This window comes from Triticum urartu, chromosome 4 (assembly GCF_003073215.2).
Source record: "Triticum urartu cultivar G1812 chromosome 4, Tu2.1, whole genome shotgun sequence".
Classification (NCBI taxonomy): Eukaryota; Viridiplantae; Streptophyta; class Magnoliopsida; order Poales; family Poaceae; genus Triticum; species Triticum urartu.
The window spans coordinates 351128097-351145279 of NC_053025.1; the positions used below are offsets into that span (position 1 = coordinate 351128097).

Below are 17183 nucleotides of genomic sequence, written 5' to 3' on the forward strand. Positions count from 1 at the left end.
CTCAAAGCCCGACCACGGCAGAAGATAGAAATAGAATGAAAGTCATTCCCTATGCCTCAGCCATAGGTTCTATAAAGTATGCCATGCTGTGTACCAGATCTATTATATACCCTACACTGTGTTAAGCAAGGGAGTACAATAGTGATCTAAGAGTAGATCACTGGACAGCGGTCAAAATTATCCTTAGTGGAATAAGGAAATATTTCTCAATTATGGAGGTGACAAAAAGGTTTGTCGTAAAAAGTTACGTCGATGCAAGTTTTGACACAGATCTGGATGACTCTAAGTCTCGATCTAGATACATATTGAAAGTGGGAGCAATAAGCTAGAGTAGCTCCGTGCAGAGCATTGTTGACATAGAAATTCGCAAAATACTTACGGATCTGAATGTGATAGACCCGTTGACTAAAATTATCTCACAAGCAAAACATGATCACACCTTAGTACTCTTTGGGTGTTAATCACATAGCGATGTGAACTAGATTACTGACTCTAGTAAACCCTTTGGGTGTTGATCACATATCGATGTGAAACTATGGGTGTTAATTACATGGTGATGTGAACTATTGCTGTTAAATCACATGGCGATGTGAACTAGATTATTGACTCTAGTGCAAGTGGGAGACTGAAGGAAATATGCCCTAGAGGCAATAATAAAGTTATTATTTATTTCCTTATTTCATGATAAATGTTTATTATTCATGCTAGAATTGTATTAACCGGAAACATAATACATGTGTGAATACATAGACAAACAGAGTGTCACTAGTATGCCTCTACTTGACTAGCTCGTTAATCAAAGATGGTTATGTTTCCTAACCATGGACAAAGAGTTGTTATTTGATTAACGGGATCACATCATTAGGTGAATGATCTGATTGACATGACCCATTCCATTAGCTTAGCACCCAATCGTTTAGTATGTTGCTATTGCTTTCTTCATGACTTATACATGTTCCTATGACTATGAGATTATGCAACTGGGTGATTATAAAGGAGCTCTACAGGTGTCTCCAAAGGTACATGTTGGGTTGGCGTATTTCGAGATCAGGATTTGTCACTCCGATTGTCGGAGAGGTATCTCTGGGCCCTCTCGGTAATGCACATCACTTAAGCCTTGCAAGCATTGCAACTAATGAGTTAGTTGCGGGATGATGTATTACAGAACGAGTAAAGAGACTTGCCGGTAACAAGATTGAACTAGGTATTTCGAATATCGACGATCGAATCTCGGGCAAGTAACATACCGATGACAAAGGGAACAACGTATGTTGTTATGCGGTCTGACCGATAAAGATCTTCGTAGAATATGTAGGAGCCAATATGGGCATCCAGGTTCCGCTATTGGTTATTGACCGGAGACATGTCTCGGTCATGTCTACATTGTTCTCGAACCCGTAGGTTCCGCACGTTTTGATGTACCGAAGGAGTTCGGAGTCCCGGATGAGATCGGGGACATGACGAGGAGTCTCGAAATGGTCGAGACGTAAAGATTGATATATTGGACGACTATATTCGGACATCGGAAAGGTTCCGAGTGATTCGGGTATTTTTCGGAGTACCGGGTAGTTATAGGGGAAGCAATGGGCCTTGATGGGCTTTAGTGGGAAGAGGAGAAAGGGCCAAGGGGCTATTGCGCCCCCCTCCCCTCTAGTCCGAATTGGACTAGGGAAAAGGGGGGCCGGCCACCTCTCCTTCTCCTCCACTTCCTTCTCCCTTCCTCCCCTCTTGGTGGACTCCTACTAGGACTTGGAGTCCTAGTAGGACTCCACATTCTGGCCGCACCAACCTTGGCCGGCCTCCTCCTCCTCCATCCTTTATATACTGAGGCAAGGGGCACCCCAAAGACACAAGTTGATCCACGTGATCTATTCCTTAGCCGTGTGCGGCGCCCCCAGCCACCATAGTCCTCGATAATATTGTAGCGGTGCTTAGGCGAAGCCCTACAGCAGTAGTACATCAAGATCGTCACCACGCCGTCGTGCTGACGGAACTCTTCCCCGACACTTTGCTGGATCGGAGTCTGGGGATCGTCATCGAGCTGAACGTGTGCTAAAACTCGGAGGTGCCGTAGTTTCGGTGCTTGATCGGTCGGGCCGTGAAGACGTACGACTACATCAACCAAACGCTTTCGTTGTCGATCTACAAGGTATGTAGATCACACTCTCCCCTCTCGTTGCTATGCATCACCATGATCTTGCGTGTGCGTAGGAAATTTTTTGAAATTACTACGTTCCCCAACAATAGCTTCATATTTCTTCTCTGATTTATTTGTTTGGTTTGGCCAACTAGATTGATTTGTCCTGCCATGGGAAGAGGTGCTTTGTGATGAGTTCGATCTTGCGGTGCTCAATCTCAGTGACAGAAAGAGACATGACATGCATGTATCGTTGCTATTAAGGGTAACATGATGGGGTTTATTCATACATGAGTTTATATTGCCTACATCATGTCATCTTGCCTAATGCATTACTCTAATTTCCCATGAACTTAATGCACTAGATGCATACTTGATAACGGTCGATGTGTGGAGTAATAATAGTAGATGAAGAATCGTTTTAGTCTACTAATCTTGGACGTGATGCCTATATACATGATCATTGCCTTCGTCATAATTATTTGCTTTTCTATCAATCGCCTAATAGTAATTTGTTTACATGCCGTATGTTATTTTCTCGAGAGAAGCCTCTAGTGAAAACTATGGCCCCGGGGTCTATTTCCTATCATATATTAAAACCCAAAATACCTTGCTGCAATTTTCTTATATTTATTTTCTTTTGTTTTTTAGTTAGATCTATTTATCAAATCTCATGCAATTTAATCTATCTCAATAGCGTTGAGGGATTGACAACCCCTCTACGCGTTGGGTTGCAAGTATTTGTTGTTTGTGTGCAGGTGTTGTTTACATAGTGTTGCTTGGTTCTCCTACTAGATTGATAACCTTGATTTCATAACTGAGAAAAATTCTTACCTCTGGTGTGCTTCATCACCCCCTCCTCTTCGGGGAAATCCTAACGCAGATTACAAGTAGCACAAACGTCTAGAGGTCGACCGCCACTAGCCAGGATGCGTGCATGGACGCGGCGAGGTTGCACACGCTAAAGCGGTGCACCTAGGAGATGAAGAACGAGAAGGTGTTTAGGAGCCTCTTGCCCACCAAGGTCTCTCTATACAACATCCACATGCCAATTTAATTCCATATTGCTACACACACAATTACTCAAGAGATGTGAGGGTGAAAGGATTGTTGCAATAAGACTTGCTTGCTCGCAAAGATTAAAGTAACTAGAGGATACCCCATGCGTTGCGGTGGAAAATTGAGAAATAATTTAAGTATATATATGTGAATAAATGAAAAGAAGGCAATGAGCATGAGTATTAAGTGACATACTGCAGCACATAAAGTTAAGTATAGCATGAATTTTCTCATGTAAAATGTCACCAGACTGCCAAAAAATCGTCTAGCTATTTTCAGGGAAATTACATTGTGATTTATTAGTAACAAAGTTGCTTTGAAATTGACTAGAGTACCTAATAATGGCATCTATTGAGCTGCAAAAAAGAGTTCTACATGTCATGTGTCACCACATCTCTGTAGGTTGAGCAGAAAAAAGGCTATAGAAAAAAGCACAAATAAAAATGTAATTTCATAAGAATATAAATAGATATTAGTTACTGTATATTTTATCGCTACATACATTAGGTCATTTGCATGACAACGATAGCACGATAAGATAATCATAAACCAAAGTAGAAATAAACATCGGCAAACTTCTAACATGGGCTTTGGTCCCCACTGCATTGAGTCTACTCAGGTGCTTCTATACATATAACTCATTAGTAATGAAATGCAAACCAGATGTTAGTTTGTATTCAGATTGGGGTTTAAGGTTGAATCAACAGACAAAAGAACTATGTACCATATCATGCTAGATCGTTCCCAAGTAGGGGCAACCATCTGGAGTTGCTGGCGGTAGAGCAGGTTCCCCCGCCATGGCGATGGCATTGCATCTGTTTCTTATCGAGGCATTTCCTACAATTTAGGAAGAAAAGTCGATAAAAGGATATGGGCTTTAAGCACTACATGGATTATTTGGGCATGTTTCCTTTTGTCCTTTAGCCCAGCCCAGAATAGGATAAGGCTCTTCATCATACAGGTACAAAACACACATGATTCTCTCTCAAAAAAACGCACATGAGAAATTGATCTATGGTAAAAAAAACACAGGAAATTGATCCCCAAATCTGCAGTACCAAATCCTAGCGCGCCCTGCACACCACCGCAGGACGCAAGATGGCCACCCCCTCCTTCGTGTTGTCGAATCCTCTGCTTCTTCTCTCCATGGACCGACGACACTGGCCTCATCCTAACCTTCACGGTTCCAAGTGTCGGTTGCATTGTCCAAACCAACCATTTGGCACCTACATAACTCGAATGGTGAGCTCATGAGGGGAGATGCATCACACCAGTGCCAGGGATATATGTGTAGTGGATGGAAAGGCACAACCGCGGGGAAGGATGAATAAATAGTTGGGTGGAGTGTGGCGGATAGTCCATGAGGACGAATAGTCTGAGTTTTAATGGCACACACACGTCCCCTTAGATCCTCCCTCAGTTTCATCTGTGGGCTGCTCCGATTCCTCCATTGGTTACTTTTTGGTAGATATTGTGGAGGAGAGAAACTGGTGAGGTACAATGTGCAAGGCTGGCCCTTTATTTCATGGACAAGAGGTTGAGTTTCGGAAGGAAAAAATGGAGAACAATTTGAGAGAAAAAACGAAACAGAGAAGCGGAGTAGCATTTATTTTTCTATGAATCGAAATGATGGGTGATGAGCCCAATTGATACTGCTGAATGGCAAGCGACGAAGAGCCAGATTTTTTATGAGGTGGCGTAAGAACAAAACGAAAAATTGCTGGTCTTAGTTGACTTGCTGATGTGGCATGCGTGATTAGGTGGATAGGCTGCATGTGGTAGTTTTTTCATGACTTAGTGCGAGAGAAGGCTTAAATGCTTTGCTTAGTGGGACATTGAGGTGGACATTTTGCATGTTAAGAAAATTCGGACCAACTTATTAAGAATGTAAGGTTAGGACTCCCAAAGATTAAAGTAACTAGGACTCCCATCGAATAGTATGCATGCGATAGATCTTTTCAACTTTGCTTCCTATTCAATCAGGTGCATATTTTGTGAGATAATCTCTTATTTTGATTTTATCTTTTCCCTATGGATTTCAAGATAGGAGGGCAGCTTCGCACGTGCACCCGGGGGGGGGGGGAGTCGACGAGCAAGGTGATGTTGTGTCTACTTTTGTGCAGTTTGTTTTAGAGAAGTCACACTGATTTCTCTATATATTTTCTATTTGCAGAGAAATTAGTCAAAGGCGGGCTTCAGTTAAGACTGATCTAAAACCGGTTGAACAATGCCAACATTACATAGTTGTATGTCATTTAGGGCTGCCTAAATTCATATCACCCAGAATTGTCTGATTTCTTCGAATATGTTGATCTCATGAGGTAATAAATTTTAGAGCATTATACTTAGCATACTTAGAATGAAAATTTAAATCATGCATGTGTTTAGGAACTTAGTTCAAAAATCATATTGTGGCTTTCCTTAATTTCTAAGTTGTCGGCACTTTTTCTTTTTGTGGTTGTTGGGGAAATATTTGGTTATGCTTGATTTTTGATCTTCCTTACGCATTTAGTCATCACGGTTATATATATTTTATCATAACACATGAGCATGCAACTATGATATCAAGTAATTCTTCATTTATTAGTAGATGAAATTACTAAATGTTGCCCGTAGCAAGCAAGCACGGGCATTGTCCCAGTGATAATAACTAATTATTTGTGTTTACCTTTGGAAATTCCGAATCATTTTGAGAAGGTGGTATACTTGTGATTTTTTTCCATCATAATATTTGTATTATAAGAATCATAATATAAGCCTTGTAAACATCAACGTTAGAAAACTTAAAAGATGGCAGAACGCTAGCCTTTACATAAAGAAACATCAGTCCAAAAAAGAAAATTGCAATCAAGACCGAAGAATCTCCTGAGCATGACACCATCTCCCGTCACTTGCCTTCTGCATCACCACAACAGCCACCAAAGTAAAAAAATAATGGATCACCTCCTCACCTGAGCTCGACGCGACTATCACTAATACGCAGTTTTGTGAACCTCCAAGGTGACTCATCAAAGGTGAAGCCATTACCGTTGAACGAGTCAGACCAGGGAAACACCCGGGACGCGCCATCGAACTCCAAATCTGCCACACCAGCATGACCAAGACGTCAAAGGAGGAAACCACGATTCATCATCTTCCATATGTCGCCGATGCAGACCAAAATCTGCATTTGCTCCTGAACAACCTCCCAAGCTATGTGCCGGCGTTGGAGCATGTCGCAGCGATGGAGCCTGAGGACACAAGTCCACCACAAAGATGACGCTGCCGCCACACCACCTTACTTGAATAGACTGGTTTTCAAATCCATTCCCAGCCATAGGACCGATTGCCTTGTCGGGAAGAGATATGAAGCTTCTTTATCCAACGCCACCATCGTCGCTTTTGAAACCAAAGACAATGAACAACCAAAACACCTAAGCTACTACTGCCTAACCTAAAACTACACGATCCACACGTGTAGATTCGATGAACCCCCCTCGCCACTGACGACCAGGATCATCGGCGGAGGAGAGCCACCAGAGGAAGGCTGCGAATGGACTCTCCTGCCGGCAGCTAGGTACACTTGTGATTATCCCGTTGATAAACACACTGGTACTTCCTATGTAAACAAATACTATAAGACATTTAGTGATTTGAAACGTTTTATATTTTATAAAGAAATATAAGACTGTTTAGATCCGCCGGAGGAATAATGATTTAAACGCTCTTATATTTCTTATTATACCAAGTATTTGTTTACAGACGGATGTTTACAGAAGGAGTACTTACAATATTAAGACACTGCAAGCACAGAAGCATCGACCAACGCAGCATCCAAGACTCAGCCATGCCAAACAGAATACCCAAACCAGATTATGGACTTGTTCTACATGCGGATTTCTGTATGTACACACAGACGGAATTTATGCAGGCGGTCTACAACAGCAAACCAGTCATACATGGCATATCTGGTCGCAAACCTTTAGCCCTAACCCGTCATATGAGCGTTTCAAAATGACCTAGCCCAGATTTACCCCCTATAGATCAGGTTTTAAAAATGAAAATGCTCGCTCGCGTGTACAATACATAAATCTATAGAAAGCAGATTAAAGCAATGCCCGGCAACATCTGTCCAGCTGACAGCCTTTTTTCAAACATGGTCCATGTAACTCCGTCCTGCACGGTTCCACAACGCCGAGGGCCTGAGGCAGCCATCTGTTCAGCAGCCAACAAAATCAAGAGCCCATAGCACATGCCCCAATACAACAGCATCCGATTAGTAGCAACAGGCAACATCCTGCTTCATCATCCTTCTTCCATGCTGCACCACTCCACGCAAAAAACTGCAGACACCAATTTGTTCTCCTTAGGCTTGTCTCCTCGGATCATTGGACGGATTCGGCCCCCTGATCCTCCCAAACTGCAAATTATCTCTAGACCTATCACCAGGATGCCCCACATCATTGGACAGATTCCGGTAACTACCATTTCTCGCAACAGAATTGGGATGGCCATCCTCACCGGCCGTCATACCCATCCTTGGTGCCGGAAGCATGTCAAAATGCGTCGGTCTCGGTCCACTAGTCCTCATGTACCTTGTGCTGCTTGAAGAATTCAGGCCCCGGGCGTTTGAAAACTTGTTCATAGCTAGGAAGTCACTCGGGATGCTACTCAAGTCCATGAAACATTTCCTCGCCTTTGCATCTGCTACCAGTGCCGCCCAATCCTCTGACTGCATGAGGGCATTGGCATTACCAATAACCTAGAAAACAACAAAGATATATCAGTACAATGGCACAAAACTAGCAGCAAAACAACACTAGTACATTGCTCTTGATGCATATTTTTGAAGGAGGATGGAGGGGATACCCATAGAGCTCTCCTAGCTCGAGTAAGAGCAACATTCATACGACGTATATCTGCAACAAAACCGACACCGTGGTTTGAGGCACGGACACATGACATAATAATCACATCACGCTCCTGGCCTTGAAAAGCATCAACTGTGTTTATGTAGATATCTTTCCCTTCCTCGGTATTCATAACCTCCGCAAATTCCCGCTGAAGACACTTCAACTGCAACTTATAAGGAGTGATTATACCAACAGATGCTTTCTTGCCACCATTAGCTCTCAGGAACTTCTGAAGATGCTCATACAAACACAATGCAAACTGTGCTTCATGGACATTCTGGTATGAAGATGACCCGCCTCTATGGGACTCACGCCCATGCGAGATGTCATAGAAAATGTAAGGTGTCATTAATGCATCTTTATAGAATGCCTCATCGGGCAAGTTGGCGATACTTTCACTATCTGTAAGGCGGCCTTGGTAAAAGTATCTTGATGGAAATTCACGGATCTGGGGATGCATCCGATATTGCACTGACAGCAAAATGGTAGGGCAACCAGCTTGCTGAAACCTCTCAAAAAGACTCCTGCTGTAGAGTAAAGTTCCTGCTGCTTTGCTAATAACAGTGGCAGGGAGCTGCTGTGGATCACCAACCAAGACACATCTAGCTGCACCAAGTGAAAGTGGAGGGAGGACTCCTACTTCACTGGCCTGAGCAGCCTCATCAATAACAACCATATCAAAGCCATGATTAAGGGCGGAAAATAACTTGCGACCACTGCTTGATACTGTAGTAAAAACAATTTCCGCTTCACTGGCAAAACTAGCTTCCAGACTAGCCCTAGCATCTTCCAGATTGAAGTTTCTGCCAACACGGAACCTGCTTTCTGATATCAGCAGGCGTGACATCTCAACCAGTACTTTATCCCTGCTTTCCACAGAAGCAGCAAGTTTCTGAAGCAGTATATCACGGTTACGATCCCTTTGAGCAAGCATGTCTGGATCTACTCCAAACGAACCCTGAGATCTACCAGCCTCTGCAACCATATTAAGTTCCCTCTGCAGAAGTGTTATCTCTTGTGATAATTGTTGTTCACGGACTTTTAGTTGATGCAGCCACCCAATTACTTCCTCACGTCCCTTCATTAAAAGCTGTTGCGTCCGTCGCTCAACTGAAACAGCTTGTGCAGCACGGGACTGTGAATCAACTCCAACACGGGCAACGTCAGGGCGGTAGACCCTCATCTCACCATCTATGAAACCACGATCTAGAACACGAGCAAGCAGCTCATCTGTTGCAGCATTTGATGGGGCACAAACAAGCATCCGCGGTTTGGGGCAAAGCTTGGGAAGAGTGCGAAACAGGTTCTGATTCATGCTCTGCAAAACTTCATCCATTGAGCCTGCAGCAACAGCTTCTGAGGTGCTGCTAGCACTACCACCAACTTGCTCATAACTTTCAGGAGCAAGTTTTTTTAGCAGAGCAGCATAGTAATGTTGATACTGAACAAGATGAATAACATTTAGCATTCCCCAAACAGTATGAGTTTTCCCTGTCCCTGGAGGACCTTGTACCAATGTGAAAGGCCATGGTTCTTGTTTCTTCACTACTCCATTGCCTGTGCCAGCAGCTGTATGCATTGCAGCCCAATGGATTGCTGATAGCTGAGGCCCATTGAATGTATGATGGAGATGACAAGAAAAATTTGGAGTGAAGCAGTCAGGCATAGCAGGTGGCTGCTCTTGGTACTTGGGGAAGTGCTCTGGACTCGGCTGAAGAATTGCATTTTGCATCTAATGGAAACATTTCGATCAAAACCAACTGAAAAAATATTAACCAAGAAATCCAGATAGCATTTAACTAAGTATAACTGTATATCACCTGCACATTAAGACGGCGGAATGCGTGCAACGCAATATACTCCCTTTGTGTTGTTGCGAGAGAACCGAGACCAGTTAGATACCAGGTGCTTTGAGGTTGGAGTTTCCCCAGAACATTAATCCCACTGTCACAAATACAACACAAAAAGAATAATAAGACGACTGAACATACAGGATTCAGTTAACAAATGTATAAACAATAGATAAATGGTCAAGTTATAGTGTTCCTAACATCAAGCAAAATCAGCAAAGAATATGAGTTGAACCTATCAACCTAACAGCTAAAACCACAAAACAAATATGCCCATGAACCTTACGACAAAGCATGTTCTGATGAGTGACGTTTAGCTGCGGTGTAGCTTAAATCTATCCATTGGGCAATAGGCTGCTATGGTTGTCGGCATCAGGTATGATATATGAAGCTGCAATGAGTTGCAGAGCAGATGTTGCATGCATGTCCAAGAGTTCAATTTAACAGTGAGTGAAAAATCTGCATTTTTTTCAACAAGTAACCCTTGATACAAATAAAAAACTATGCCTAAGAATAAAACAATAGATCTATCTTGCAGAAAATCTCATTTATTGTGGATACTATACGCATGTATGACGAGAGCAGAGTGAAGTCTTAATGAGCAAACAACAACGGAGATAGTATTTACTTTCAGAGTGGCGGATTGTTAAAGAATGAGCATTCACAATGATAAATCCATTTGCAGAGAAAGCAAGGCTCCAACAAAACCAAGTTCAATAAATACTAGTTCAAATGCATCCAATATGTTGTTAGCCAGCTAAGAAACAAATAAACAGTGATATCGGAAACATCAGATTACCAGCTAGAATCAGAAGGGTTCCCAGCATAAAAACGGATAATTGCTCCAATGGGATCACGTGTATCATTAGGCATATGGCGCCGGACTCTACCAACAAGCCGTCCACACTCTGACTCGGCATCTTCATTTGAACCAACAGTCTTCCTATTAGAATTACTTGACTGTGCAGCTAAAAACAATGAAATGGGTAAATAAGCGGAGTTGTCAAAACACTTTCTCGAGAGTAAAATATTTGCTCAGTTAATAAACTACTAAAAGAGAAATACAGTGGAGCCACCTGAATCAGGCCGAGGGAATGACAAAACTGCAACTTCTCCTTCTTTAAAAGTCCATTTATATTCATGTGCTGGTAGAACAAGAACATCATACCACCCTGGACACATTAATCATGATTTGGTCAGGTGATGATTGCATCAAGAAACGAGAGTGCATACTACAGAACATGCCATGAATAAAAAAGTGGAAGATATACCTCTTTCACGCCTATCCACGGTTCTAATGCGCACCATTACATGTGCATCCCTTGAGACAGCCTCAAGGGATTCCTCATAAGAATTGTGTAGCTGAGCTCTGCATTCCTCAAAAAGCAAAGGCTCAAAAACTCTAATGTACTCCTCAGCAGATTCAAAGCTTCCAGGAACAGATTGAAGTTCCGACTCCTCTGCTCAGATAAAATGTGCTTTGTTAAATTACAGGCACACGTGCAAAAGTAGTCTTTCCATCAATGATGAAATAGTGAAGACGCAAAAGAAAAGGTGCCAGAGTATAAAAAAATGAGAACACACACAAAAAAAAACATACATTGAGCAAACTATAACAACCTTGAATACATACACAAAGCAGTGAGCTTATAATTGTTCAGATTAAGCAAGCAATCATACATAATTCATTCTCATCACACAGCATATAATTTTCCAGATTAAGCAACTGTATTCAACTGTGTTAATTAAACTAAAGAGATCCAAAAGAAACATGGATAATTTAGGAGAACTAACCTGGATTATGCCAGAACTTATCACTTGTCACTTCCTGTAGAAGTCGTTCAACAGATGTGTCATGATATTGTGTATTATTTGCTGAAGCTTCTTTCTTGGAAACAAAAGACCTCTTGTTGGCTCGTTTCTGATCTGCCATGTTCTGCCCTGTTACATCTGCTCTCTGAGAAGAGAGTGGTCGGCCCTTGAACTGCTTGGAATCCATACTTTGCCTCAAAGTGGCCTGCCTTGGTACAGATTGTTGGTACCCATCTGAGGGGGGCATTTCAGCATTCATTTTCTTTGACCAGTTCGGAGATGCCAATTCAACATCAACACTGGAATCTGCATTTCTATCACTTGGGGTGGCAGAATTACTTCGTTCTGGACCCATCATTTCAGATTGCCTCTGGTCCCTGATGGCCAGCTGGTTCTGTGTTCCTGCAGCTACTTCACCAGCTGCACGAGATTGTCTCCTGGGTGTTGATATTGTCATTATACCAGCTTGCTTTGCATCCTCGTGATTAATTATCACAGTTTGTCTGGCTCGCTTTTTACCAAGCATTGCTACTTTGTGTTCATCTAACTTAGATCTCTTTGGAGGATTGTTCGCAAGCTTCAAAGCATAATTGGCTTCTACTCCTCTAATACCCTTTGACCTGTTTTGCAGGTCTAAAGCATCCTCAGGTTGATTTCCTTCACATTCAAAAGTTTTCAGGTTTACTAGCTCTGTGGGGTCATGAAGCGCTGGATCTCTAGGCTCATCAGCCATTTCAGTGTCCCTAGGGTCAGCAGCAATCCCGTATTTAACCACGACACCAGATTTAACAAGAACCAGGATCACTCTCTTGTGATTCTATTTCCACGTGGGTAGCTGCAGTACCAACCGACTTTGCTCTGTTGCTGGATCACTACTTCCTGCAGTGTCAGAAGCACCACATGCATCACACACTCAGACCACTCTCCCTCTACTTTTTGAATTGCTTGTGAAACCTGAATGGATGGATCAGCCTGTTCTCAGTTAAATTCAAGTTTTGAGTTCTAACAGTCCAGGTCCTGGATTCTAAGATACACAAACACAGAGGTTGAGTAATCTTCGTATAAATCAGCATGCAGCACCTTCATGGGTCCAATCCAACCCTAAATTCTTATTACTCTGCTCACTAAACTATAGAGACACCAAAGATAAATCTTCACTAACAGTTCACCTCTTTCCTCACCATTGCCTACATACAACAATCATAAAATAATCAAACCTGTTTTGACCATTGTCACAAAAGATCACGTCACAAGATTATGTACATATAAGAAAGAACATGAACTGTTGAGTTTAGCTAGTGTATCAAAAATATCAATAACTGAGAAGCTGCGCAAATTTTCCCTTATATAGCCTACTGCAAATCTTTGCATAGAAATATAAAATCAAAGAATAAGACAGATTGGTCACCATAATTTGGTGAAAGGGCAACAGTGGTCAAAGGTATCAGCTGCTTTGATTGGAGGAAGCTGAATGTGCTCCTCAATAGCTGTCTCTTTATTTCCCATGCAGATGCGCAATGGATATGGAAGATAGGTTGTGTAACAGATGGTTAAGAGAATATAGCATATAACTAAAGCCTATGATATTCTACATATTATTTATACTGCTTTCTTAATCTTTCAAATATAGGGCAAAGAGCTGGCATGTGCTAAGGGCCTTTAAGTATCTGGAAGAGGTCGTTAGTTTGCTATCTTCATTGTAGCAAAGCTATCAGCGACAACAAGATTATTCTTTTCAGAGTATAGTTAGCTATAGTAATAATAAGAGAAAAAATAAGAAGAGAACAGATATTAAGCTGGTTTTCTACTTTGATGAACAGAAATACGAAGAACAGCTAGGGACTTCAGTAAGTTTTCAAATGAATTGGGGCTCTATTTCACGACAACACTCTCTTAACGGAACCATTTTTTCTACTGAAATTTTCCAAACAACACTATATTGCACTGTTGTTACTGCTAGTTTCAGTAAACAAAGAAGACACATGCAGAACTAACACGGTCTGGGACACTGAGCCGAAGCAAAAGATAGAGAACAAATTATTGTTAACGAGAAATATGAAGTCAACTAGCACGATCTATAGCATAGCATGTCACCCGCAAGAAAAACAAAACAGCATAATTAAGGATGTGTTTCCATTTCTGCAGTACCACATAGTACTAGTACTATTGTTGGCACATGGCAGGATACAGTACTGAAAGTATCGTCTGCCATCGTTGAGAAATTCGTTTGCATGTATCCGGCAATATTAAGAGGTAACCCCTCGGAGGAGCCGATCTGAGTTCGGAGTGGTCACAAGCAGTAAGAGGGAGGAGGAGGCGAGGCCGGTGTATGCGTCACCTGTGCCACGCGGGGTGCCGGAGTATGGTGAGCAAGGCTAGACCTTGCCGTCGGCGGGGTCGATGAGCTCACTTCCGCGCCTGCAGTCCCCCTCCCCACCTCCGTTTCGCCCTTGCCGCCGTCGGCCTTCCAGCTACCATCCAAGCCCTCGCCGATGCGCCGCCACGACCGCCTTGAGGATTTCGACTGGAGCTGCGTGGGTTGGGTCAATTTTCTGAATCCAACCCGTCCTCAGACCAGCCCGTTTACATCCTTTTTTTAGCCTAGCCCGTTTACAGTTGTGCGGGTTGAACCCACAAGTCAAACTGGGTCTAGACCGCTTCCCATCTACTGTGCCGAGGTTGCTAAAAAAACAAATCTACTGTGCCGAGAACTTAGCGTCCTCTTTTGGATTTAATAAATCTTTTCCAGTTAGGGCATGTGATGACATATAGATACGTATGCCCCATGACAAAAAGTAATTTGAGGCATCTACATTAATTGTTTTCTCCAATGCAAGTTATTATTAGTGGGCCTCATTAAGAAATAGAAAATAAAGACTAGTACATATGTATCTCTACTTTTTACTCTAACATTTTCAGCTTTTGTCACAGGATCACACTTTTTCTCTTCAAGCACCCGCCTCCTGGAGAGGATCCCGCTTCCCTATCCAAACCTACTTTACGTCATATTTGATCCTACATAACATGCGAGGCATCACCTTCCCGCTATGCATTGTACATGCCCTTAGCAGCTCAGAAAGGAGCGGTGGTCTAGTTTTGTATTGGAATGATGAGATAAAACTTGAAGTTTTGGGCCACTCAAAATATCATATTGGTACCAGTATTGCTGAATTAGGGACTACTCCGTCGTGTTTAACTTGTATTTATGAAGAGGCTGCGTCTAACTTGTAATTCCTCTGTTCCAAAATAGATGACCCAACTTTATACTAACTTTGTACTAAAGTTAGTACAAAGTTGAGTCATCTATTTTGGAACGGAGGGAGTATTTACGGAGAGGCTGATATAAGCAAGAGGTATAAAATTGGGGAGACCTTATGTGCTCTCGCTGGTTTCTCGGGCCTCCCTTGGCTAGCCATTGGGGATTTTACGGAAGTCATCCATCAATCTAAATACAATGGAGTATCTCAAGGCAGCCAAGCACAAATGGGCAATTTCAGAGACGCCCTTGATAGCCGTGGATTATTAGATTTGGGCTTTAAAGGACGTACGTGGACATTTGAAAAGAAGGTCGCAGGTGGATCATATACTCGTGTACGGCTTGTGTAAGTGTACCTAGTGCCACCCCTAGTTGGTTTTGGAGTATTGACGACAAACTTGGTTGAGGAACTAATGTGTTTGTGAGAATTGCAGGATAACACATGTAGTAGTCCCTCATTGATTCGGTTTACCTACCAGAGATGACCCTTAAAAATGTATGAAGACATTGAAGACAATGATGGTCTGTGAAGATATTCACGACGAAGATTATGACTCGAGAAGATATTCACGTGAAGACTATGGAGTGCGAAGACATAGTTGTTTCATAGTTTCCTTTTCTTCTTTGTTGAATCATAGGAACCACTGCACTATTAAGTGGGGGCCAAGTGAACAAAGTCAGAGTGACTGAAGTGATGCTCAACCAAATCCTATGTCTTCGAGCGAAGATAGTGAGAGCAAATCTTATCCAGAGCTGGATGAGTCAGCTTTACTTGTAGCCCAAGTCAAGCTGCAGCGTGTGTTTGGAATCTGACCGTTGGACACGTGTCAGTTCCTTAGTGACCCAGGGTCATTTCGGACAAATCAGGTCGGGTTGCCTTCTGGCTATAAATAGCCCACCCCCTACACCATAAATTCGAGGCTGCTCAGAGTTAGTGCACGGCTTTTCTCGTTTGAGAGCAACCCACCTCCGAAGTATTTGAGAGAGAAATCCTTGCGAGGACAAAGCCCTAAACACGCAGAGCCAAAGAGTGTTAGGCATCACTGAAGTCTTTCTGTCTGCGTGATCTGAAGACTTGTTACACTTGAGGACTGTGGATCCTCCATCCGGTTAGGCGTCGCGTTCTGAGCATCCAAGAGTCATTGTGGATTGCTGGTGAACGAAGACCGTGAAGGTTTGGAAGTCTACCTTGAAGACTTACCAGAGTGATTGGGCGAGGACTGTGTGTTCTTAGCTCAAGGGAAATAAGGTGAAGACGCGGTCTTCTGAGTTGAATCTCAGCCACCCTAACCAGACGTGCAGTTGTCACAGCAACTGGAACTGGTCCAACAAATCCTTGTCCTCACCAAGCAACTGGTTCTATCCTTTACCTCTCTTTACTTACAATTTGTCTTCGTGAAGTCATTGCCTGCTTGCATGTTCTGATTGACTTCATTGTGTGAAGTCTGTTGCTGTTTGGCTTCATACTATTTTCCATCCTGATCCATACTACCTAGCTACTGATAGTCTTCGTACTTTCACTTCATTGCTTACTTGACTATGGCTTGTCTAGTGTAGTCTACCTTCCGCTGGATATCAATAGGTTCATTTCTACTGTTTGTCTTCAAAGCCACCGTGTTTTGAAGACTTTCATAAAAATCGCCTATTCACCCCCTCTAGTCGATAACTAGCACTTTCAATTAGTATCAGAGCAATGTGCTCCCTTGTTTTGTGTGATTCGGTTTAACTACCTGAAGTTTTAGCTATGTCGATTGCAGGAATAATCAAAGTCTCCGTTGTGTGCCCTGTCTTCGATGGCACTGATTACCCCTACTGGAAGAATAATATGCGCATGCATCTTGAAGTCATTGACGTCGACCTCTGGTATGTCGTCAAGAACGACGTTCCCAAGGTCGGTGAAGGTGTCACTGTTGCTGATGTCAAGAGGTTCATTCAACTGGACTCGACTGCCAAGAACATCATTTGTGGTCATCTGACCAAAGGACAGTATGGCCGTGTGAGTGCTCTAGAAACTGCGAAGCTAGTCTGGGACTGGCTCTCCAAGATCAACAAAGGTGTCTCAACCCAGAGAGACTCAAGGATTAGTGTTCTCCGCAACCACTTCAACCGCTTCAAGGCAAATGATAATGAGAATTTCCAACTCATACTCGATCGCCTCACTGATATCACAAATGAGA

The 17183-nt window shown here is 42.7% G+C and overlaps 1 protein-coding gene across 8 annotated transcripts; it reads right to left on the reverse strand.

Annotated features, from left to right (window-relative positions):
* Window positions 1-7023: 7023 nt before the first annotated feature.
* LOC125551656 (uncharacterized ATP-dependent helicase C29A10.10c) lies at window positions 7024-14336 on the reverse strand. 8 transcript variants are annotated; one of them, XM_048714931.1, is made up of 9 exons: window positions 14132-14336; window positions 12932-12937; window positions 11733-12774; window positions 11210-11398; window positions 11015-11110; window positions 10738-10906; window positions 9909-10032; window positions 8045-9820; window positions 7024-7937 (listed from the first exon to the last, which is right to left on the reverse strand). In XM_048714931.1, exons 3-9 carry the CDS (start codon window positions 12481-12483, stop codon window positions 7542-7544), a joined length of 3501 nt encoding a protein of 1166 aa, XP_048570888.1. In that variant the 5' UTR covers window positions 12484-12774; window positions 12932-12937; window positions 14132-14336; the 3' UTR covers window positions 7024-7541. The 8 variants fall into 8 exon arrangements, with proteins under 8 accessions (XP_048570888.1, XP_048570889.1, XP_048570885.1 ...); XM_048714932.1 differs by having other exon boundaries at window positions 11733-12704; window positions 14089-14336; XM_048714928.1 differs by having other exon boundaries at window positions 14089-14336.
* Between the last annotated feature and the right edge of the window lie 2847 nt (window positions 14337-17183).